The 25,517-nt window shown below is 39.9% G+C and overlaps 1 protein-coding gene across 3 annotated transcripts; it reads left to right on the plus strand.

The window, feature by feature from the left end:
* Positions 1-217: 217 nt before the first annotated feature.
* On the plus strand, positions 218-25,149 carry LOC134882680 (FYVE, RhoGEF and PH domain-containing protein 5-like). 3 transcript variants are annotated; one of them, XM_063910532.1, is made up of 21 exons: positions 218-436; positions 1,408-3,934; positions 7,717-7,870; positions 8,517-8,575; positions 8,684-8,714; positions 9,831-9,982; positions 10,095-10,251; positions 16,216-16,306; positions 16,410-16,460; positions 17,560-17,618; positions 18,958-19,029; positions 19,237-19,305; positions 20,585-20,668; positions 20,905-20,984; positions 21,129-21,225; positions 21,643-21,780; positions 21,922-22,024; positions 22,545-22,678; positions 22,813-22,938; positions 23,491-23,645; positions 24,038-25,149. In XM_063910532.1, the coding sequence occupies exons 1-21, from the start codon at positions 427-429 to the stop codon at positions 24,072-24,074; spliced, it is 4,386 nt and encodes a 1,461-aa protein (XP_063766602.1). In that variant the 5' UTR covers positions 218-426; the 3' UTR covers positions 24,075-25,149. The 3 variants fall into 3 exon arrangements, with proteins under 3 accessions (XP_063766602.1, XP_063766604.1, XP_063766603.1); XM_063910534.1 differs by having other exon boundaries at positions 22,813-22,911; XM_063910533.1 differs by having other exon boundaries at positions 16,219-16,306.
* Positions 25,150-25,517: the final 368 nt, after the last annotated feature.

A 25,517-nucleotide genomic window follows, 5' to 3' on the forward strand; every position in this document is an offset into this window, starting at 1 on the left:
TCTGAAATATCACAGATCTTCAACTCACCATCAAAACGTCCACATCACATCATTTAACATGTTCCTTTTTGCAGATTATTAAAATACTAAGCATCCCTGAGCAGTAGGTTAATGTTAACATGTTTAACACTTGACTGCTGCTGCTGCTGCTGCTGTTACATCCTGGTCTGTGTTGAGCGGGTCGAGGTTTCTTTTTTTTTTTTCTCCATTTGGTTTCCAGTCGCGTCCTGCGCGCTGTAGGACGCACAGAAGATCAGCTGAGCAGCGTTTCCCTCTCGGATGAGGATCAGACAGAGCTGTGGTTCGGACTCTCTCTCGTCTTGTACAGTTTAGATGAGTTCGGCTCCGTTTTCACACGTTATTTAACATTTTGTTTAGCGGACCTGCTCTCGCGGAGGAGATGTTGGACATGGTCGCATCGCAAAAATGAACACAGGTGAGATTTATTTGAAAGAAGGAAGAGTAATTTTGCTTCAAAGCCCAAATTCCTCGTTATGCTTGACATTTTGTGTAATTTGATTAAGTGAGTATTAAGCATGAAGCTGGACATGTGTATTATTTGTTTTCATATTTTCATATTTGACTTTTTTTTTTAAATGAATTCTTGAATAGAACAGGAATCCAGAATCCAGCGGTAGCAACAGGATGTGAGACAAACCAAAGAGTTCAAACGCTTTATTCAGAGGCAGTGAAATGTTGGCAACTTATTCACTTTTCCCCCCCTTTCTGGTCTATTTAAGAGCTTTCCATGTGATTGATCTCCAATGGTCTAATGCTATGTGGGTGTAAAACTCTACCTTGCAGTCAAGCTCAAGTCTAATGCTAATAGAAACATGATACTCATATGGTGGTCCTTATATCCCTTAATTTCTTAGGTCATTTTAAAGTGATTACATGTTGTTCACGAGTTAAATGTGCCGTATGTACGTACATTACATATGTTGCTATTTGTCAGTGTAGACTAAGTTGTATTAATAAGCAGTAAATGGCGCCTGAGAGGGGTTTCTCTCGCTTCAATCACAGGAAGTGAGTCAGGGAAATCCCTTAGTTTTTTTGTATTCTTTCTCAAAGGATTGCAAACAGCAAACATTACTCAAATTAAGTCTCTTATGTCCTTTTAAAATCATATAATAGTTTGACTAGCCCTTTCTGAAAACTATAAAGGAAAGTTTCAGCTGATATTCATTTCATATGTTGCCAATTTAGCACTTAACAAATATTTTTCACATGTTGTGAAGAACTGCAACTGCAGGACAATTATCATCTAAATGTGACTATAACACACTTTAACTGTATATTATGTGTGAAGTTTGAGCAGTTTTAGGTCACAGGGACACAATTCACATGACCTGTAAGCTATTTTAAAGCACATAATCTTACAGTTTCCTTTTCCTGTTGTTCTTTCAGACTGCACCAAGCCTTCTGTTGCTCCAAAGCCAAGATTTGTTTGTCACGCCAGCCTGAAGCTGCCCTCCCCTCTCATGTCCGCAGCCAGGGGTCCCAAACCCTTTATAGCCCCAAAACCCAAAGTCACACCAGAGCTTAATGGCAACCAGGGAGGATGCATCAATGGCGGGTTATTAAATTCTTATGGCGAGGACGACCAAGAGCATGAGACAGAAAACGATCCAAACAAAGTGGTTGCTGCAGAGAAACACTTTAACGGCAACATCCTTGTTTCCCCGCTACAAGATGTCCATGGTGCAGGTGACAGAGAGGTGACGGAGGAGGAAAGTGAAGATGAAGAAGATGGGATTCAGAAGATGGACGAGGACTGGAGGTTAACTGACAGTGTTCTAACAGGGGAGGTGGACTCCCTGGAAACACTTTTGGTCAGTGATGCCGGACTCACAGCTGACTCTGAGGATGTGGTGGACATGGTTGACACGGATGTGACGGAAGACATGGACGCAGAAGGTTGTGACGCAGGCGAGGCACTGGCCGACACAGATGGCCTCTCAGTGGGAGACATTTCTGTTAATAGCATTGATGAGGATGCAGGCTGCTATTCTGCTCGGGACATGAGTGACAGGCGGGAAAAGCTCCAGATGAAAGAGGATGAAACAGGTGACTGTACAGCTGACGATTTAACCGAATCACTAACAGATGAACCTGATGTTCCGAACAGTGAAAACATGAAGGATACTGATACACAACAACAAGTGTTACTAACAGATATAGAGGAGACAGAAGAGGAATCTGCTCCTGATTGTGGCATCACTTGTAACATCCTGCAGTTTAGATGTGGCAATAAAATGAAGGAGAAGGGCGACAACCTACAGAACATTAGTTTTTATGACTTTATCCCCGAAGACCAGGAGCAGCTCAGTGGCACAACTAAGAGACATTTTGCCCTTGAAGATGATCCGACTCATGAGCCTTATTACGTCTCTTCAAAGGACATTATTAACAGAGAGATGATGCCAAAGAATAAAAAAGCTCATGACCTACCACAGAGTACTCTTTTGTCAATTAACAGCAGTGGAATTTCAACTGGGAAATATGAGAAAAAAAAAGAAAATGAGGATTACGTGGAGGTGAGTAACAGTCTTGAGTTCAGCCGGGATGAAAACAACATGAGACCACATCAGAAAGGGACAAAAGAACCGAAAGCTGAGACAGCAGAGGCCTTTCTCGATCATTTGGACTGCCAGCCAAGGTTCAGACTTGTATCGATTTCAGTGCCAACAGATACCGACACCTCGCTGACATCTTCTCTCTCGGAAAGCCAGCTGCTTTCACCGAGTGACTCGGATGTCTTTGAGGAAGACCTGGATGGACACATAGTGCCGTTTCTGGACGACACCTCTGACACGGAGCAGGACTTTAGTGAAGAGCATCTCTATGAGGAGCCAGGGCAGAGCTCAGAGGGGGAAAATGTGTTTCCTTTTCATAAGAGGACAACAGACATGCGCTCCCACTCAATGTCACACCGCATTAATAATAACGTGGAGATGCAGTTTGTTCAGAGGCCCTACATGAGTGGATTCGGACAACCTGCGTTGAGTAGCAGCCCGATGATGAGCTCAACGCGACACAAAAGCTACAGCAAACCTCACTATTTGTCCCTGTACCCCCGCTCCATCTCCATGGAGGGGCATGACATGCCTCTGGGTGTCCACAGCTTCAGGGATGGATCCCCAAGACAGGGAGGTGCCATTTGTTCATCTGGAAGTTTCTCACGGTGCTCACCTCTGTCATCCAGTGGGCTGTCCACTCCCACATCTGTAGTGGATATCCCTCCTCCATTTGAACTGGCCTACATCACCAAGAGGCCTATCACAAAGAGTTCTCCATCGCTTCTCACCGAAGGAGACTCGTCAGAGAAAAACAGGAAAAGTAAATCCTCCATTAAGCGTTTCCTGATGCTCAAATTTAGGCGGAAAACTGAGAGCAAGCCTGTGGTGGATGTCAACCCATCTTTGTTTAAATATTCAGGAGAGTCCAACCACCACACTCCCAGCAGACTGCTGGATCTGGACAGACACAGCATAAGTAGCTCTCCACAGCTCTCCTCTCGCTCTGCTAGTAAACTTCATGTTTCCTCCGATTCGCCCTCAACCTTCTTGCTCTACAGGGATAGCAAAATAAAAGGCAGCTCTGTGGCCTTTCTCAATCGCAGCGTTGTCCGCGTGGAGTCCTTTGAGGACCGCTCCCGTGTGCCTTTCACACCTCTGCCACTGACCAAGCCACGCTCCATCTCATTCCCCAACGCAGTTACCTCAGACTATGAGAATGTTCCCGCCATCAGCTCGGATTACGAGAACCTTCAGGTCCCACAGCAGAGGCCCGTCCGACAGCCGCAGTTCACAGACTTCTTTGACCGTCCCAGTCGTATGCTGTCCTCTGCCAACGACACTGATGGTTACGTGGACATGAGCAGCCTTCCTGGCTTCAAGAATAGAACTCAGTCACCTGAAGAGGAAACAGAAAGGTATGTAAACACGACAACAAGAGTATACAATCCTGCTAGAAGCTCTGTGAGGTTACACTAAATGCTAACTCGCTAAGGTTCAGCAGTTTGTTTTTACCATATTAATTTTATTTGAGTTTTTTAGCGTGCTGACATTTGGAAGTATTTCATTGTCAACCAAAGGCATGGACAAAGTCAAAATATGATCTTATGTTGGTGCTAGAGAGAAATTGTAGTGATGCTTTTCATTATGTTTATGTGTTTTCTTGCTGCTCTTGGTCGAGCTTCTTGACGAAACTGGAAAATTTAAAACCGTTTGTTCCATAGAATCAGTCTGAAGCAAAGTAGCTTACTTATGACTTGCTGCATAGCTGTGGGTCACAAGTGGAATCGCAACATCTATACACCACACCACTTGATAAAAGGACATTCCCATGTTTCCTTTCTCTCCTCCAGATGCCTCCCCTCTCCTCTGATCTCTCAAATGTATGTTTTTTAGTTCAGGGGAGGATAATTAAGTTAGGGTTATGAAAAGAACCCTTGGTATCACAAATAAATTAGGACTCAGCCTCTTTCATGGCTCTCAATCCAATGATTGTTATGTCCTTAGTAAAGCTAAAACATATGTGCGATTGATGCAGCTGAACATAATATTAGTGACCTCTGCCATCTTTTACACTGAGCGCAAGTCTTTTTTATTACTGCTGGGGCACTGTGTGGGTTTAACAATGCCCCTGGGGAGCAGGATTTATAACTATTTATTATGTTGAGTCCCCTGACGCTGTGATCACAGCAGACATGGAAGTGGGGATCAGTGGTAGGAAGGACAGTGCAGCAGCTTCCCGCATATTATGCAGTGAGATGTACCAAGCCTCACTTGTAATGCATCTGTGTTGTTCGGGCATGTTGGGTGGTAGGGAAGGAAACGCTGGAGGTAGACTTCAAGGTGGGGGTCTTTGGATCAAAGTGAAAACAGACTGGTTTCATTCATAAATCATATTTTAGGTGTAAAAGAAGTCATTGTGTTGATGCTGCAGGTAGAGCCTCTCACCTCCCTGCTGTGTTTTTATTTTTTTGGTTGGTATGATCAGCCATGCTGTCCTGACATTAACCCACCCCCCCCCCCTGCATTCCTGTTAGCTGTGCCCATATCATACAGACCTCTCAAGATGATTAATAGTCTGAGCATTTGGAGTCATTGCTCTTCTCTAGGAACAACAGGCCGAGATAAAATCTCAGTATGTTCTGTAGTCAGCAGTTGTTCACTGCAGTGCTTCCCTCTCATGAGGTTTAACATGTGGTTGTGTGTGCAAGAAAAACTGTAAAACAAATATTAAAAAACAGAACAGACATTTAGTTTGATATTAAAATGTAATATTTAGTTTTGTACTCAAATGGACATAATATTACCAATATCTTCATTTTATCTTTCATTTTTTGTGTGTTTAAAGTGTTTTACCATTTAAGCAAACACGTAGTTAGTTAATTAATAGAAACATACTTCTTATAAGGGATTAATCATTTTGGATCCAGTAGTGATAAGTTTAATTGTTCAAATTTTCTTGGCGTGAGGATTGTTTGCTTTTCGGTCTTTAATCATCATTTGGGCGTAAGGAAACTGTGAGGGTCATCTTTCACAATTGTTTGACATTTAATAGACCGAATGATTAATTGATAAATCCAGAAAATATTGTTCAAATATCGATGATGAAAATACTCTGCTGATGTGGCCTTAACATTGGGCTAACTGCAGGTCCCCTCTGGTTAATTATTATATGTGTTGTGAAAAAAATGTGGGTATTCTATTTTTCAGAGGATACTGTATATGTAAATAAGGTGCCTTTTAAAAAGGGCTTGCTCATATTTTATTTTTCATTATTGTATTGCGTATTTTGATGGTAATCCTCTGCATACAATCATGGTCTTCACTACATCAAATCTGAGTATCAGTCTGAAAAATATACCTGTTTTCCCCTACTACTGTTAGTACAAGTAATACTTCAAAGTTTTATAAAACGCTTAATGAATCATCAAGCACAAGTTTATTTTTAGAACATTGCTTTTCCATCAAAAAAATTAACACATGGAAATGATGTACTGTATGCCTCTGAGCTTTCCAGGCTAATGTATGAAAAACCTTTCAATGATCATAATTTGTTCACACTCTAAACTTTCAGTAAACACAGCAACTGCAATCCAGCAAAGCAACATCTGGAGGACAGCAGGGTCGCTGTTTGAGGCTGTTGTTTTTCAGTAGCCTGAAGTAGCAATAATAGCTGATCATAGTTTGGAGATCATTGCCCCATTACTGCCATCACCAGAAGAAATACAGGTCACAGATGAACCTCAGGCAAAAGGAAATAGATATTTTTTATCTCCTACTGTAATATATCTCCACAGATTTCACCTCAAGCCTTCATCCAGCAGGACTGTGAGGGTTACAGAGGCAGTTTCTGTGGAATCTTATAAAACCCTAATGTAGAAAACCATTCATGTAGTTTGAGGTTCAAACACCCCCTGGTATCTCATCCAAAGTTTGATCCAGGAAACAGCAATGGGCCGTGCCACTGTAATGTGTGTGATGCAGGGATCTGAACAACTCCCATATGTTGTTCATACTTAGCTAATTTGCATCTCAGTGGGGTTAAATCCAACGATGCTCGGAGTAAAACATGGCAGGAACATTGGCAAGGCAATCGGTCACATAAAGGACTCTTACATCACTACTGTAACTTAAATACGTGTTTTTATTTGCATAGCTTACATTCCCCACTGAGCTGCAGGCTATTAGCATATTCATTATGGCTTCCTGCAGAAGAGAATCGTGTAGCATAAAATACCGATATGCGTCACTGGTTAGGTATAGTTTTCACTGCAGGCCTTTCATGATAAGATTACAGGACCAGCAATGTTTTATCTATTCACATTTTTGTTCTAACGCTACATATGTTTATTAAAGTGATATTTCAGTAGACGACCACAGAGGACCATGAAGATGGTTTGGATGAAACTCATCTGATTTATTCTCACATGGATGAAGGTTTGGGCACTGAACACAGCTTATATTATTTAAACACTGAGTGTATACTTTCTATACTCTCATAGTGATACCTATTCCAACCCAGTACTCAGTCGTGTAAAATATGTTGGATTGGGTTATTTTGGTCGATACCTTTAAAGTTGCTCAAAGGAAAGAAAGAAGAACATTTATGTCTCTCGTACAATTGAAAGTTTCTGACGTTTTTTTGTGACAATGACACAATCATTTGCTAATCAGTGACTTTTAAAGGTGCTCAAAGATGTATCTGTTCGCTTAGGCCAGAGCAGGGATACCTGTTCTCCCCTGTTTTCCAGCTTCTGTGCTGAGCCTAGCTAATAGGCTTCATATTTAGTGTACAGACATCGGGGGCATTCATTTTCTCTTTTAACTCTCCAAAAGAAGGCATAACAATGTACTTAAACAATCCACACCAAGATATAACATGTGTTTAGGGGGAACAATTATACAATCTGTTATTTTAGAGGTTGACAAGCTGAAATGGTTGAGAAACACTGGATTCATTTGGATATATTGTACTGCAGACGTTTATTTTTGGAGTCAGTGCTGACATATTCTAAAAGACGCATTTAGTCTTCTGCACAATCAAACAATTGTTACTATCACTCAGAAAGCAAATGCAATATATTTTTTGCCATTTAACCCCCTTTGCAATAATCACCTGAAGATAATCACCTTTTCACTTGCTACATGCATGTTTTGTAGCCATGCTATATTTCACCATCGCTCCTTTCTTCCTCACAAGTGCCTACACAGAAGCCTACAACGTGTGTTCAGCGGCCGTCGCTCCTCAGACTGTCTCAGTGCGCGATGTCGGGGGAGAGATGGGGGGTGAGGAAGACCAAGGACGCACCTCTGAGGAGGAAGAGGGGGTTGCAGACAGCATTTATGACAGACAGGTTAGTTCATGTTCTAACATGTTTTGAATTTGAGATTTCTGTTTCAAAAAATGTAACTTTATCATTACTTAAAGTTAATTAGAAGATCTCCGTTTCATTCTCTCTGGCCACACCTCCAGTGATAATTGCTGATGTGTTTTTGTCGCCAAAGACACCCAGTTTGCATCCTGAACATGCAAGGGCTTTTATCAGTAGGTCATGGGTTTGATAACCATTGCCATGCGGCAAAATTATGTTGACTAAATAGACATTCAGTTAAAATTCTTCAAAAACTGTTACTTTGATTAAGTGATCATGTTTATATAATATACTTATTCTAATGATCCTTTTAATTGTCTGTGTTGTGTCACCTTTCTCCAAATGGTGGTTAGAAATAACATTTTAGGAAAAAAAAGCAGAACAAGATAATATAAAGTGAACTGTTTTTCACCTTGGGCAATTGCAAAATTGCTCTCACAAGGATTTTAATGTGGGTTAATGGAGGTTAATGGGCTTCTGCAACATTTTACTCATTATTTAGAATTTGATTGCCCCCTGGAGACAATGTGGAGAGGGGAGCCAGCTATTTTTATTGAACTGCTGCCAAAATGCTTCAGCTCTTCCTAACCCTGGGCTTATAACAACTAAAACACATGACTGTTTGCAGCCTGATGGCCGATCCAGAGCGTTTTACGTTGCAAAAGAGCTGGTGGATACAGAAAGATTGTAAGTTACATGTAAAGTTATTTTCCTTATGAAACATCTCTGCTAATTAAAACTAATCAGGTACCCTCCACTTCCCTGTTTGATATGTTTTTATTTCTCTGTCCACAGACATGTGAAAGCCCTCAAGCTCCTCCAGGAAGTAAGTGATCTATAATATTTTTTAATTGAATTCACTGTTGCAATAACTTCCTCAGATATGTATCTAGATATTGTGTTTGAGAGGGAACAGATTACAGTAGATTCTAGATTAGGCTTCAACAGGCTGGATGAGCTCTGCATGAATGAAGTTTTTTTAAATGCTACTTGCTGTATGTTGTGAGCCTGAGCAGATGTACTCAGTACTATCTGTGATATTAGCTGTATTTCGGTCAGATAACTCTCGTGTTTCATTCATATTTTTATTAGAAACAGTATATAGTTTGAGTTTGGCGTCTAGGCTCGGGCCTCATCCCTCCACATGTTAACATAGAACATTGAGTGATGATTAGATAACTATCCCCCAAGCCTACTGGTGGAAGCTGGGGAGGAGCTGGGGTGGTGGTGGGGCCGGCGAGCATCGCCAACTTGAACGCAGCAGCAGCAGCAGCGAGGTGAACACATTAGCAGCGTGGAAACAGAAGTAGCAGCAGCAGCATTAGCGAGGCAGAGGTAGGCGGATCCAACAGTTTATATAGAGCGCCAGATTAGGAGACTATGTTTGGTTGGTTGCAAGTGTGACGAGGGGCGTTATGTGCGAATGTATCATTGGTGCTCTCATTGACTGCCTGAACTAGCTCACAGGCTTCACACCATTGCTGCTATACTTGGACCGCAAATTCCTTTTCGTGATTGTTGCCTCTCATTGACATCAGAACTTACTTACCCTTCACACTGCACGGCCAACTGCCCCAACAATCACTATCATATGTTTGTTGGGTTGGTTGAAAGTTATGGACATGATTGCATTAAATATAAAATGGAGTTTATTGAACCTACATTTACATTTTTTATTTAAACAGCTTAAGTATGTTAGGAACTGCGTAACTGGTATTGTTTCAATTAACTTTCTTTCTTAATCTCACAAACCCCCTGCAGTACTCCAAAGTTCCTATTTGAGAAACACTTACCTAGACCACCTCAGCTCCAGTCTCCTTGTCAGTGATGAGATTTCTGGATAAAATAACTTCCTGCTCTCAGATATAGTTGTGTTACACTATTGCAAAAGGGATTTTAAACATAAACAGAAAAAAATAAACATCCATCCACAATCGCCCAGGACTTTAGAGAAGCAGTGGGTGCGGCAGTCGGGGACGAGGGGGAGCCGGTGTTGGACGATGAGAGGCTTCGTGAGATTCTCAATGAGCTGCCTGATGTTTACACCCTGCACCGCCGAATCCTCACCGAGCTGGAGAATCGGATCCGACACTGGTGAGACACGACCTCTGTCCAGCTCCGTTAATACTGAGGTGAAGAGATATGCTAATACAAATTACCTTCAACACAACTTCTCCCTCATCCCCTCTGTGTCTCCATCATTCAGGGAGGAGAGCCAGAGGATTGCAGACATCTACCTCTCAAGGAAAGCAGAGTTCCTGCTTTTCACCACTTACATCGGCCACTATGATCGCAGTATGAACCTGCTGGACGACAGCTGCCGAACTTCACCGGCCTTTGCTGCCATTGTTCACCAGTTTGAGGTCAGACCTACAGCATAGTGTTTCTCTTTTTTGAATCACAAAATACAAAATCAAACACATAAGGCAGACAAAGAAACCATACAGTGTCAAAGTTAGACACCCACAGACAGCACTATTATCAGATATCTTATCTATATTCTCTGAACATTATAAGCCTTATCCTCTTCTCATGAAGGCATACACTACAACTATACGAATATCTCTGCTTACCAAAAGATTGTACTTGTATGAACTGTATTTATGTTTGTACGGTACTTTACGGTACATGTTTGCTGACGGCATAAATGTGTGAACAACAGGAAAACAAGACTACTAGTCTAGACGGATTTCAGAAAAAAGGCCTTTTATAAGAAGTAAGGAGCATTTATGGGTACAAGTCGGGAACCGGCCTACCTTACATATTTCAAGGGTGCTGAGTCCAAAAAAACCGGTACCCGGGTGAAATTTTGAGGTTTTGACCTTCTAATTTGCATATTAAAATGGCCGCCAAATTGCCCATCTTGCACAGTTATTGGACCATTTCCTCCTAGTTTTTTTTGTAAGTAGGCAATCAAGATGAGGAAATTAAGTTTCTAGATCGATAGTCAAGGGTCAAACAAGGATATAGTGGAGGCTCAGTGCCTTTTTTATGTATATATATATGCAAAATACCAACTTTTAAGGTGAAATTAAGCATTATTTGTGTCATTTTTTAAGGCCGACATAAATATTAAATAAAAGTTACTCTGAAATTTTCCCTGTTGATATGACATATGATGTACACCATATTATATGATAACAAAGAAAAAAATCCATTGCAAGTTGTCTGAGATTTCATGTTTTTTTTTTTTTTTTTTTTTGCAAATTAAGCATTTGTTCTCTAAATTCTAAGACGGGAAAAACCCAGGTGAATAGGGAAAAATATTCAAAAAGAGACCACCATGAAACGTACCAAGTTGAATATTTAGATCAGTACATAGCATGGTCAGTCCCATCGCTGAGGACCCTTTGCCTGAGGTGAATTAACAGCAAAGAGGATCGTAACAGTTTCACACGCTTTGGTAAGTTTCCTGCTTTTTGATTTTTTTAGACAAAAAATGTCAATATTCCTTAGTTATTGATTGAGCTTGTTAACCCTATTTATCCAAAATGATACTTTTTCAACCATAGTGGGTCAAAATTGTGTATTTCAATGATATTGAGATGGCTAGCAACTGGGAGAAAACTAGCTAACAGTTAGCTAACAGTTTTGGAGGGGAAAAAAAACAGCTAGCTAGTTTTTTTTTCTTCCAGTTGTGCCCTAAAGATGACCACCTCTGTTGATACAAGTTTATTTCTTATAATTCCAACCCAAACATAGCCCTGTGGCAGCATAAATCCCCCTACTTTCTAGCTAGCTAGCTAGCTAACAAGCTATCATAGGGCAATGGATGCTGGGGAGTGACTGCTGTGACAGGGCTAGATTTGGGGGGAGGAATTATCAAAAATACATGTGTCAACAGAGGTGGTATATCCTCAAAGGGCCATACCAGTTATGAAACATTCATGTAACATTAGGGGTGGGAGAAAAAATCGATTCACATATACATCACGATATCTTTTTTGACGATTTTTAAATAGATCTTTTTCTTCTTTATTGTGCAATGTGCATTTGTTCGCCTTTTTTACATACAGAGAGTACAGGTTTTGAAAAGGGTTTAAGTTCACTTTATAATGGAGTATGTTAATTTGGCTCCTACAGTATTTGTGTGCAGATAAATGTTAAAAATGCAGACTAAAAATCGAGAGAATCGGCAATATCGTAGAATCGTAATTTAAATCGAATCGCCATCCAAAAAAATCGTAGAAGAATCGAATCGGGAGAAAAGCATATCGTCCCAGCCCTATGTAACATTTCTTCATTTTCCAATCTACAGCTGGGATGGAGCCATTCAAAAGGAGGCTTTCACATGTCTGAAGCATTGGGAGTGTAAGCTGTGACTTTTATTGTCTTTAAGAGAACACATTTTCTTTAACATTTTAATTTAGATCTTCTAAAGTAAATTTAAAGTTATTTTTCTTTGATTTTGCCGATCAACGATTCAACCAGGTCGATCCAGACCAAGCAATGGAGTGGATCAACGGAACAGGGAAAAAAGGAGGGGGGATCATTGGCATTACTAAGACACCTTCAGCCCTTTCCAGATGGACACTCTCCTACAACATGAGGTCCCATGTAGCAGAAGAGACACATTTGATGTTCAGCAACACACCTGAGAAAACCTACGTCCACAATGAAGCTACCAAATCCCGTGAAAAGAGAGACAACAGAGACGAAATGGCATTGGTTTTAGTCTTCAAAGGGTTCAAGGTGTTTGATTCAGTCTCCTCAGGCTCATTGCAAAATCTCGCCACGAAAGACGTTGCCACAGAGGCTATCCAAAGCTCATTACTTTCTGCCAAAGACCTAGGACAAGAAAAAGTGAATTCATTCATTGAGAAAAGGATGATTGTTCCTGAGGACAAAGATAAACCAGAGGTCCCAATCCATGCAACCCTACATAAGAGCAAAGCTAAAACATTTGCATCTCTGTATGAAGTGGCCAAAAATCCTAAAATCAAAGACAACAGAACTGTCATAAAGGCTGACCGAAACATTCTCAAACGCCTTGTTACGGCCTATGAGGCAGGTCGTCCAGTTGACTTACCAGCTGTCCTAAAACACGAGCTTCTGCCAGTTCCCATATCCCTTGCTGAAATGAATGGGACACTTCGCACTGGAAACAAGTCTGTATTAGTAAATAAGTTAACTGAAGACATAGTCTGTCCTGAGGCTATTGAACTTCCCGACATGTCATCTTGTCTCATCATAGATGGACAGGCACTTGTGGTTGCCCTTGGAAAGCCAGACAAAGCAGTAACATTTGGGGATCTGGCCGACACATTTGTCAGAGCAGTGTTGAAAGCAGGATGTTACTATAAAAGGATAGACGTTGTGTTTGACAGATACAGAGAAGAGACCATCAAGGGTGCTACCAGGACACGACGCACAAAAGCAGCTCAACCAATCAGACGACTTGTTGAGGGTCGTGATGTGCCTCTTCCAAAAAACTGGACCAATTTCCTGTCCCTCCCTGACAACAAAGCTGATCTTGCCAATCTACTCTCTGAAGAACTATGTGCTCAGGCACCGGATGATAAAGAGATAGTAGTTGCTGGTGGGTTCAGAGACGAAGAGACGGAGGTTAGGTCATCAAAAGCAACAACCAACCTGACTCATCTGAGAGCCACACACGAAGAGGCAGATACCCGATTGGTATTACATGCAGTGCACTGCCAGTCAGACACAGTAGTCGTGTCATCTAGAGACACTGATGTACTTGTGATTCTCGTTTCCCATTTCCCACACGTAGCATGTAAAAAACTCTGGCTGTTGTCTGGTACCACAAGGAAGCCACAATATATACCAATTGATGCTGTTTTTAACAAACTGCCAAAGGATTCAGCACCAAGCCTTGTAGCATTTCATGCACTAACTGGTTGTGATACCACATCATACATTGCAAGTCACACCAAAAGTACATCATGGAAAGTCTGGAAAATGCACCATCAATTGCTCAGCAACCTCGGAATTGGTGATCTCACGGAGGAGACTCAAAGATCTTCAGAGGCTTTTGTCTGCAGAATATATGATGTGCATAAAACAGACTCTGTTGATGCAGCAAGGCATATACTTTTCTCCAGGACAGGTAAACCAGAAGCAATGCCGCCTACAAGCGATGCGCTCCACTTCCATCTGCTGAGAGTACACTACCAGGCAATGGTTTGGAGAAATGCTCACTATGCCACACCTGAGCTTCCTTCACCCTTGGACATGGGATGGAAAGATGGTGATTCAGGACTACAGCCCATTCTTATGTCACAGAACCCAATACCTGAAAGTTGCCTGGAAATGATCAGGTGTGCCTGTAAAAAACAATGCACAACACGCCAGTGCAAATGCCGAAAATCGGGGCTGTTATGCACTGCAATGTGTACATGTCAGAGTGATGACCAATGTCCTTGTTTAAATGTGGAGTTGTAGTCCTCAAGCATACCAAGGCAATGGGTAACCAAAGAACTTGGAAAAGGACTGCAGAAAGAAATACTAATCAAAATGAAATTCCAAAGACAAATGGCACACAAGCAAACTAGAAAGGTATAAAAACAATTTACCAAAACAAGTGACCTATGGAACTTACAGAAGACAGATGAAAGCAAAGCAATTCAGCTAGAAACATGAAAGAAAATATACAGAAACAAGATGTGATCTGTAGAACTGTTCAAGGGAAGTTTCATGTTTTTTTTTTCCCTATTCACTTGGGTTTTTCGATGTTTGAATTAAGAGCATTATGCTTTGTTTGCATAAAAAAATGAATTCTCAGACAACTTGCAATGGTGTTTTTCTTAGTTATTATGTAATATGGAATACATCACATATCATATATACACTGGGAACATTTAAGAGTGATATTGACTGAATATTTATGTCGGCCTTAAAAAATGACACAAATAATGCTTAATTTCACCTTAAAAGTTGGTATTTTGCATATATATATACATAAAAAAGGCACTGAGCCTCCACTATATCCTTGCTCTGACCCCAGACTATAGATCTAGACACTTAATTCATCATCTTTGATTGCCTACTTACAAAAAAACTTGGGGAAAATGGTCCAACGACTGAGCAAGATAGGGAGTTTGGCGGCCATTTTGATATGCAAATTAGAAGGTCAAAAACTCAAAATTTCGCTCGGGTACCGTTTTTTTTGGATTCAGCACCCTTGAAATATGTAAAGTAGGCCGGTTCCCAACTTGTACCCATAAATGCTCCTTACATTCACTTTTTGGGTACATCCCGTCTAGTCTATACTGTGAACCATAGAAATGTAGTCAGATGAGGTGGCGAAAAGCTAGAGGTTCTGATTAAAAATAACATTAACAGTTTGCTTTCAACATCTGTGATAGTATCAAGAGTCTCACTTATCGGTTCACATGATCTCTTATCCGCAGATTTCAGTGTGATTTGTTTGTGTGCAATGACAAGGATAAAGTGTGTTATTTATGACAAAGATTGGGGATGGCTAGGTGTGTGTTATTGGTCTGTGTGAAGATGGAAGAGCCATTGTGACTGAAAGCAAAAGATGCAACCAATCAAAGGTTGAACTAAAGTCGTGACTTAACGTGAAGCAAAAACTACTGTACTTCATATTGTGTTAAAAGAAACAGTCATAACACCCAAAGGAAAAATATAGACCACATATATAGATGTTAAGTTGTTACTTATATGGGAGCCACTCAGTCCAACCATTATTTCTTTGAAAGCAGGGGAATCTTAAAATAAGGTTAGTTGCATTCCCCAACAAACCCAAACAATACACTTTAGTGAGGAGAAATAATTTGCCTCAATTAAAACCAGTCAGTCAGGGAAGCTATTAAGTTTGAATGAGGAAACATGTAAATTAAGTAGGATTCATAATATTATGCTTTACAGTTCAACAGGGAGACTGCAGCCTATGCTTAGTATCCACTGAACCATCAAATATTACCAAGCCGATGACAAAAGAGTTTTTAATATTTTCCGTCCATTTTATAGACCACAGATGAGAAGACTTGGCAGGAAGAATTGCAGAGCTCCGCAGTTTTCTCTGAGAGATAAAGTGATGCTTGAAAAAGAGGGTGTTGATGCATACAGACATGCAGGATTGCTCTGTTTTCACTAAAGATGCAATGTTTGTTGATCGCTAGAAAATCAGTTGGATACTTTCTGATGTTTGATTACAGACTATGCTGTTTTCAGATTTCAGAGATATACAGCTTTTCTTTCTTTTGCAGTGAGATCCCCTGAATGTTTATAATAGGTAATGTTCTGTGGCCAAGTTCATGTCGATTACTACAGTAAATATGGCCCTTACTGTGTGTGCAGCAGTGTAAATGTTGAATTTGTGTTGGTTTTATTTCTCTCAGCAGCAGAGTCCAGCTGGGGAAAAAGTGTCTCTGAAACATCAGCTGCTGCAGGTCATTGTACGTGTGGCTCAGTACCGCATGCTCCTCACTGGTGAGTCTTTTGGAAACGATTTAGCATACTGTCTGATAACATTTTTTATTCCAAAATAGTCTATTTTCAGCTTTCATTCATTTGATCTCACCTCCTCTTACAGATTACCTGAACAACCTCTCTCCTGATTCCAAGGAATATAAAGACACCCAAGGTAAACAAAATAACTAGGTGCTCTTATTTCAGACCAACTGACAAAGCAGATAACTTTAATTAAGTAATTGTTATTATCATTATTTTTATGAATTAAATTATTATTATTTTTCTATTTTTAACATGTCTTAGCATTTTAAAAGAAGGCCAATTTGTGTTAAATTCTTTAAATCCAGGAGGTCTTAAAAATCCATAATTGGTTAATATTTTGCCTATAAAGGATATTCAACCTTTCAAGATATTAAAATACATTTGTTCTTCTTAATTGTAAAGAGTATACCCATGAATATTTGATATAATATTCCTCCATAGCACCGAGGTTTGTGCTTTGGCGTTTTGCCGTGCACTTGTTGACTTCTGCTCCTTCACAGAATGGTTTGTTTGTACACACCTTGCGGAGAATACTGCAACACACATGCCTGGGTGTGTCGTAGCTCGGGCAACATCTGTGAAGGGCCGCCCCACGGTGCTTCGCTTCCGCATAATCAAGGCTTTACTGGCCTGTTTTTGTGACTCTGTGTGCACTGGGAATATATTGGCTCTCATTTGGCATTGAGAGATGGCATTAGAGAGCCAGTTTAGAATGTTTTTGTTTGTGGTGGAAACCCACCAAATGGTCATTTCAGCTCTCTTCTGTGTGGAGGCCGTGATGTGTAATTCATGAGAAAGCCAGTTGCAACAACCCCATGTCCTATCTCCAATAAGGGAGACCCCAGAGTCCAGAGTAGTTGTAACGTCCAGGCTCACATTTCAGGCTTTATGTTTGGTGACCTTCTACATAAAAAGAAAAAGAAAGGAATATGCGATAAAAAATATAAGGTTAGGTGATTTTATACGTTTAATTGCCATGTTTAATTACATGTTGGTGATTATCAGGACAATATGGTGAAATTGCAAGTATTTTCGCCAGGAAAATTGTGTCATTATATTATTATTTTGTCTCATGCGCAGTGATATTCTTGATTATTTCCTCAAGGATTCAAAGATCACTTATTGTCATTTTCCGACACAGGGCTAAAGAACAAAAACAAAACAGAACAAAGGCAGTATATACACTGTAGGGTTTTCCTGATTCCCCTCTCTCTGTTTGTCTTTTACAGCTGCTGTGGCTGTAGTGTCTGACATTGCAGATCAAGCAAATGACAGCTTAAAACATGGGGTAAGTTTGACATGTAGGCATATATAACCCTTGAACCCAACATACAAACATAGGAATAAATAGTTGCACATGTTTTTTGAAACCTAAACTATGGCCAGTAATAAACACACAGACATGTCAACACATATTTCGAGAATTTCTAAGCTTAGTACCTTCAGTGATATGAGTTGTTTCTGTTTTTCCAAAACACTCTAATCCTGTAGATATATCATATGGGTCCAGTACAACTTTAAGAGTATCCCTCCCCAGTCATCCACCTAAAGTTTAGGTCGTTTTGTGAACAGATTATTCATGAAAGAAAGTAAACCACTCTCTGAGTAAATGTTGCGTCATTTTCTACTTTTCACAGTTCAGGTTTGACTAAGTGTAAACACGGGGAGAAATACGAGAATATTTCCATTAAAGTAGGAGTTATAATAAAACTATAAATCATACATTACTACTACATTTTTACCATATAACCATTCCTTGTTTGTAACTAAAAAGACTTGGTGCAGTGAATACCTAGATTACTATTGGATGGATTGACATCAAATGTAGTACAGACTACAGCTTTATTAAGTTAGTGCTAATTAGCAGGTATTACCATGTTAACACACCTCCTTGGAAGACACAGTCGAGTATAAGGAAAGTTGTGAGGGAAATACAACAGGACTCAGGGAAAGAAAAAACAAGGTGCTAAAAGAGACACAAAACTAAGGACGATTTATTTGTATTCTTTTATAACACATTAACTGTTACATGGTCACTGTTCTACAATTCACCGTATTCCTTTCCCAAAAATCACATCTCCAACAAAGATGTTTTCAATCAACCCAATCCAAGAGCGGATGTTATTGAGATGTGTTGCACTGGCGTTATGTTTTTCCTTCCGTAAAGGATGGTTCAAATCTACCTACGCTAAAGGACATAAGATAGGAAGCATTGAAGCACATTTCCTTAGCATTTAGACTTCTAAAGTATGTTAAAATGTACTGTATGGGGACAGGTATATAGCATTCAACCAAAGCCTCACATGTCTGCATTTATAGTCAGGGCTAATTTGTGGTACCATCCCTAAATGGACATTACGAATACATACAACTCGACTAGCTTTTATCATAGCTGCCATTCTTTTATATACTTTGGTCATATAAACAGAAACAAAGCAACTGAAGACATGTTCATATTAACATGGCAATAATAATTGTATGTCCAAAGCAAAGATAGCAGGGAAAACAGAAAAGCAAAAGAAAATAGTTTAGGGTTAACAGGAAAATGACAGGTAAAGTACTTTTCATTGTTTTGCTTTTTGTTGCCTCAATTCTCTTCCTGTTCTTTATCTCTCTTTGTGTGTCAGGAGAACCTGTTGCGTCTGGTCAACATAGAGTACAGTGTTCGAGGCCAGCGGGACCTGCTGCAGCCGGGCAGGGTATGACTCTGATAACAGCATTGTTTCTCTGCCAGCCCACCCTGTCTGCCCTGCACCACCCTGTGTTGCCCTTTGAACAATCATTCAGCTGGGAATCCCCAGCCTGATTTAAAACAACATTAATTACCGCAGATGGCCTCTGTGTGTCATGGTCAGATGACTCGTGAAGTGTTCAGTCTGGTCACGTGTCTGTGGTTTTCTATTCAGGTCTTCGTGAAGGAGGGCACCTTGATGAAGGTCAGCAGGAAGAGTCATCAGCCCAGACATCTGTTTTTGGTAAATGCTGCTTTCTGTTTGTAGTTTTAAGCAGACACCTTTGCCAGTGGTCATTTAATGTTCTTAAGAAATTTCAGTGTAAAATTTAGAGTCATGCATTTTCTGTCTGCTGTGTTTCTATGTCCAGACTGACTTATTTAGAGAAGGTTTCCTGGCAGGATGTTTCTGAATGCTGATTTCCTGAGGCAGCTCTTTGCTGACTGCACAGGGAAGGTCAACACCAGCTCCTTATCTGTGTGCACCTATGACCTTTTATTACTTAAACTCTGTTAGTTGATTATTAGTTTGATGTCTCATAAGCACCTTTAATAAAGGCAATCAGCTGACTGTGCTAAATAGGGATATATAGGGAGAAGGGAGAAGGATCTAAACGATAAAGTTGTTCAATGTTGTATGTTTAAACTAACATGTATTTGTGTCATATTTCATCACATGTCATAGCAAGGTCATGAGAACATCCTATATTACATGAAAGAGGTGGTTAAAAACAACAGTGAGTCAAAGAGGCAGAAGAAATACTGCACCAGTTTGAGAACTCAAAACATAAAGATCGTTCTGGATTTATCAAATCAAGAGAGATTAGAAAAATAAAACCCCATTGCAAATCATCCAGAACATCATCCTAGAGCATTGGTTTTCTCTCCTGTGGCGTTTTTAAATTTGAGGTCTGGCCTCTACATTAAAAAAGCTAGTAAATGTCTCTTCTTGAGAAATGTTGGTAATCAGCGCTGCGTACATTTTATCCTGGCAGTTTATCATCCCAGAGGCTGATCACATGTTTTTGAGCTAGTGTTAATGTTTGAGACTGAATAATAAAAATATGGTCTTCTAGTTTCATAACAAAGTCTTACAACCCAAACAGTTAAAATGATACAAACATTAATGATCCAGTTTGATATCAACTGCTTGGTTATGTGTTTACAGAGGTAACCTAATCATGTGAGATCATAAAAATTCATGCTAGGGGTTTTAACTTTATAGATCCCCCACAAAGAAAACCATTTACTTCGGTTTACAGCCTTCTCTGCACATCCATTATTCTGCACAGTGAAGCTCAAACATCCAAGTGAAGTAAAAAAAATGCATTTTTTTTTTATAGAGGGGCGAATCAACTGTGAACTCACTGAACAATATTTTTGTATAAGAGTGCCCACTGCTGGAGAAATGATGCACAAACATGATAGAGGGATCAGCTGTCTATATGAACAATTTAACTTTTTTTAATCCTCTTAACATGTCCTCTGATCTGCATTTGCTTGTTCGTTGTGTCTTTTTTTAGATGAATGATGTGCTGCTCTACACATTCCCTCAGCAGGACGGGAAATACAGACTGAAGAATAACCTGCCACTCTCTGGCATGAAGGTCTGCATCTATCCTTAATTGGCCTGATGTGTTTTATATCTAACAATGTTTTGCTTTCCAAATCCCACAGAAGTTGATATGAAGTTAAATCTGACAGTATATATGTAAAAACCATGGCCATAAAAGTATTTAATAATATGTAACATATTTTCCTGTTAAAAGGAAGGTGAGAGAAAATATGCTATTTTTTAACTGTCAGGCTGTAAACTTCTACTACCTGCTTATTGATTTCCCAGGTCAGTAAACCCATAATGGATGATGTCCAAAATGCACTGAGGATCGAAGTACCGGACATCTCCATCACTTTGTCTGCCGGGTAGGTCACTGTACTGTGTGCTGTTTGAATAAAAGCTCATATTTGTGATGGTAGGGATTCAAATTTAAAACATACTTGTAAAAACAATGTGTTTAAGACTTTATGAGTTCACACTGTTGTGATATTCTTCTGTATTTTTTGAAGTTCCTTCCTTGAAAGAGAAGACTGGTTTTACACTCTGAGCCGTACTGTGTCTGAACATGAAAGGGGATCTGTGGCATTCAACAGCTGCTCAGGAGAGGTGAGCATCATTTCTCTCAAATTTTCCAAAAGTTTGAATAAGGAAATTGTCTCATGTGCATATTAAACATAACCAATCTGCAAAATGAAATAAACCATTTCTTAAATGTAAGACATACTATATGCCCGGGAACTTTCCTGGTAATATTTATCGAATAGATATTACACAATAGTAACAGTTTCAGAAAATATGACTTAATGTATTTCTTATTCAAGTAACCAGCTGCAGCTTAACTGTAAGTAATGATATTGAGAAGTTTCCTGGTAATAATATGGTAAAATGTAACTATCTACCATGAAGTCATTACTCCTACATTTGTCCTGCTTTCCCTCACCCAGCCAGAATGAGATTGATTCTATACGTCTTTATCATCAACGACCATCAACATGTTTCTCTGTTTCTGTGTGTTTGTTCCAGGCCAGAGATTGTCTGCGTCTGACTCTTGGAGAGAAAGCCCCGACACTTGTCCCAGTCTCACAAGTGATGATGTGCATGAACTGCACCTCAGATTTCAGCCTCACTCTGCGTAGACACCACTGCCATGGCTGCGGAAGAGTTAGTCACGCACAACGCAGTGTTCTATAAACCTCTGTTGTAATTTGTTAGGCGAGGCAGCAACTTCTGTCTTTGACCAGAGTGTGCTAAATGTGTGTATTTTTTATGTGCTTGTGGTTTAATTGATGTTGTTTTACACAGATTGTTTGTCGGAGCTGCTCCAGAAACAGATACCCACTGAAATACATGAAAGATCGCATGGCCAAAGTGTGTGATCACTGTTACAACGAGCTAAAGAAGAGAGGTGGGCAAACTTTGTTTGAATACATTTTTACAATTCATCTATCCCTTTGATTTTCAGTCTGCCCACACGTTTAGTATTGACACAAGGTTTTATTGTATAGGGAAACATTTATTCAAAAAAAGGAACTATCAGTGAAAAAGAAAAGTTTAAAAAAAAACAAAGTCATGGGCTACTAATACAGTACTTGTCGCACAGTAAATACATTATACTCTGTTTGTTTGAACGGTCTTTGGGTATAGGTATCATGTAAAATGTATGAAACAAGTCAAAACTAAAATATAAATAACTGAATTTGAACTGACTTGCATGTCCGAGTTGGCAGGTTTCCCTCCCGTTTGAGTAATACGCCTTTAACATATAGACAGCTATAAAACACTGTAGCTGAGGTTTATTTTTCACTAGAAATGTTCTCAATATCATGTTTCAAATATGATGGAGAAAGTCAACACAATTAGTCACTAAAGTGTTTTGTCTTGCGTTGTACCCGCTGTGATCAAAGATACATTGTATATCTCTGCAGGGGGAGATGTGTCTGCAGAAGTAAGAGGTAGCCCTCGTCTAAACCGCTCCAGTCGTCCTCTCTCTGCTGTGTTCCAAAACATCCATCCTCCCAACATCTGGAGACATCGGAAAGGCACCATGTCCATTAGCAAGGTATGCCTGCAACATGAGGGGGTCATGTTCATGGCACAGTGCAGATTACTGAATAGTTAATGATATGGATGACAGCCATGTTGTGTGATGAACATTTATAGTTATCAGTTCCCTCCTGCTCACGTTTTGTGCAGGTGACAGTGTCAGAGGAAGGCTCCATCAGTGGCGCTCTGCAGCGCAGCAAGAAAAGCAAGAGGAACTGGAAGAGACTTTGGTTCCTCCTGAGAGACAAGGTGCTTTACACCTACCGAGCCCAAGAGGTGAGGGGAAAAATGCAGTCCCCTTTAACCTGCACAAACACACACAAATTCACAATCTGCAGAAATTCACACTCAAAAATCACTATTTGTATAACAATTACCGACCCCAAGTTACCTTGAATTCCTGAATAAAACGTTGTTATTTTCGCCTCCACAAATCCTACTATTTAAAACTATTTTGACTCGCACAGACGGGTAACTCGCCTGTGAGAGTGTGAGTCTACGGGTCGTTTTAGATAGTAAGCTTTTAGCTGAAATGCATTGTTTTGGGATGTAGTGAGCATAAGACTATGCAAATGAGACTTGAATTATACTGTACAAGTTCCAATATTTGAGGGGTTTTTTTTAGCTGACTTGAAATATTTTTTGCTGTTGTTAAATAAAGCCTTGTTTACTTCAATGCTTCAATTTTCATCAAGGAATGCCATTAAACAGACTTCCCTCAGTGAGGTTTAAAGGCAATCAGAATTAAAAGTGATGAAATGACCACAGTAACATCGCTGTACAGTAATTTATAATCTATTTCTATTCATCTGATAAATTTTTCTGCAGGAGAAAGTAGCATCCGAGAGTTTACCTCTGCTGGGATTCACAGTGAAGCTGCCTGACAAGCAGTGGGGAGAGGAGGAGACCAACATCTTCCAGCTTTACCACAAAAACACTTTGTATTACTCCTTCAAAGCTGAGGATACCTACACAGCCCAGAGGTGAGAAGAACGTCTCCTAGCTATTTTTGTAAATGTTTAAAGATTGACTATTTGAAGGCATTACTCTGATGACTCACTGGGTGGTTACTGATGATAATCTTCTGTTCATGTTCATTTATTTAACATGGTGAGTCACACATTATTTTACTGGGCCAGAATTGGACAACAGCAATGTGTGGAGTTTATAGAAACATTAAAAGTTAGTACTCCTCAAGTACAAAATAACAATCAGATCCAGCAGCACGCTTTAAAGTTAGTTCAGTTAATAAGAGTAGCTATATATCATGCTGACAGGCACAGAGTGTCTGTGTGAGGCAGACTGAAAATACTCTTTTAGAACAACTGCAGTTCATGCTGTTTTCATTCTAATGTAAAATCCTCTCCTCATACAGGTGGGTAAATGCCATGGAGGAAGCCACAGTTTTATAGGATCAGTAACTCCAGGTGGGTTGCCAGATATGGAAGTCCTCCACCCTTCGTCTGCTGCAGACAGACTGTGAAACCAAAACGAGAAGTTGGGGAGTTATAAAAAGACATTTGATTAGATCTGCAATTTGTTACATGTCTGGCTTGACTGAAAACAAAAAGAAGACATGGTGTTCTTTGAAAGAGGACATGATTACCTACTTTGTCCACCTCCAGTGTCCCCTGCCTGCTGTTACAGCAGGTGTGTTGCTGAGACCACGAGAGGCGTTGGCCCAGATATGTACCTGCCAGAGTGGAACATTACATTGATGTGGCCTGTATTTCCCCCAGCAGCTGATCAGAGACATTCCTTCAAATCATGGAGAACATAATAGATTTTTGGAGGATATTCTATACTCTATATTCTATGATTTTAACTATTTTTTCAATTAATAAATCATTCAAAAACTTAATTTCCAGGGAAGCTGAAAAACACTTGCCCAGATGTGGAATGCCCTACAATCAATAAAAGTGATCTATCTATACTATCTACGTTAGGCCTTCATTTCAAAACATGTTGTTCCACTGGATAAATACAGTATGGATGTGCCTGTGGCTTTGCCCTGCTCTGTATTGCTGGAGATAGTCCTGCCACTGAATAGACAGTTTTTATGCTTTTTTGCACTGAAAAATAATTGAACCAGTAAAATGAGTATACTCCATCACGGAGGTCAAAAGCTTCAGCTACTGTATTTAATTTAGCATACACACTATATTCAATATTGTCAATTATGTCTTTATTGTTTTAAATACCTAGCACAATTAGAATGTAAATTCTTATTTGTATAAAGACTCAACATAGATGTTTTTTTCGCTGGACTGAACCATGGATCACTGATTTAACTGATCTACATAATCAGTGTCTTCGTACTGTAACTGATGATTTATTAAGCTTGAATTTCTAACACTATTATTTTTAAACAAAGTAAAGGAGGTTTTAACTATGGAAACAGTCTGTGTCTGTGTTTTCTCTGTATACTCCTCATGTCCTCTAGATGGCAGGTGGACTAAACATTAAAGTACAACATGCTGGCATTGACTTCCTGTCACTGTGTCCTTGTTCATGAGCTCAGTACATACATTGAAAATGGAAACATTAGCTCCCCCCATTTGAGTCTGCACTGATATGTAGTCAATGTGTGTCCTGATCCTATGAAACTGCAAGCTGGAGAGCATTTCAGATAACATGTTGAGCCGCTCGTGGACACACAATGTGTGGTCTGGTGTGCTTTGCGGCCAAAGAAAGGCCAGGCCTGCTCTGCTTCTCTTCTCCCCCCGAGGCTGCCTGACCCAGAATGATATTAGGCAGAAAGTTTGCTTTCTGGGGCTCATGAAAAGTTGCAGACACCTCGTTCTATTTAGAGGACAGATCATTTATCACTCTACTCTCTTTCCTCTAGCCCCAAT

Source organism: Eleginops maclovinus, chromosome 20 (genome assembly GCF_036324505.1).
Source record: "Eleginops maclovinus isolate JMC-PN-2008 ecotype Puerto Natales chromosome 20, JC_Emac_rtc_rv5, whole genome shotgun sequence".
Taxonomy (NCBI): Eukaryota; Metazoa; Chordata; class Actinopteri; order Perciformes; family Eleginopidae; genus Eleginops; species Eleginops maclovinus.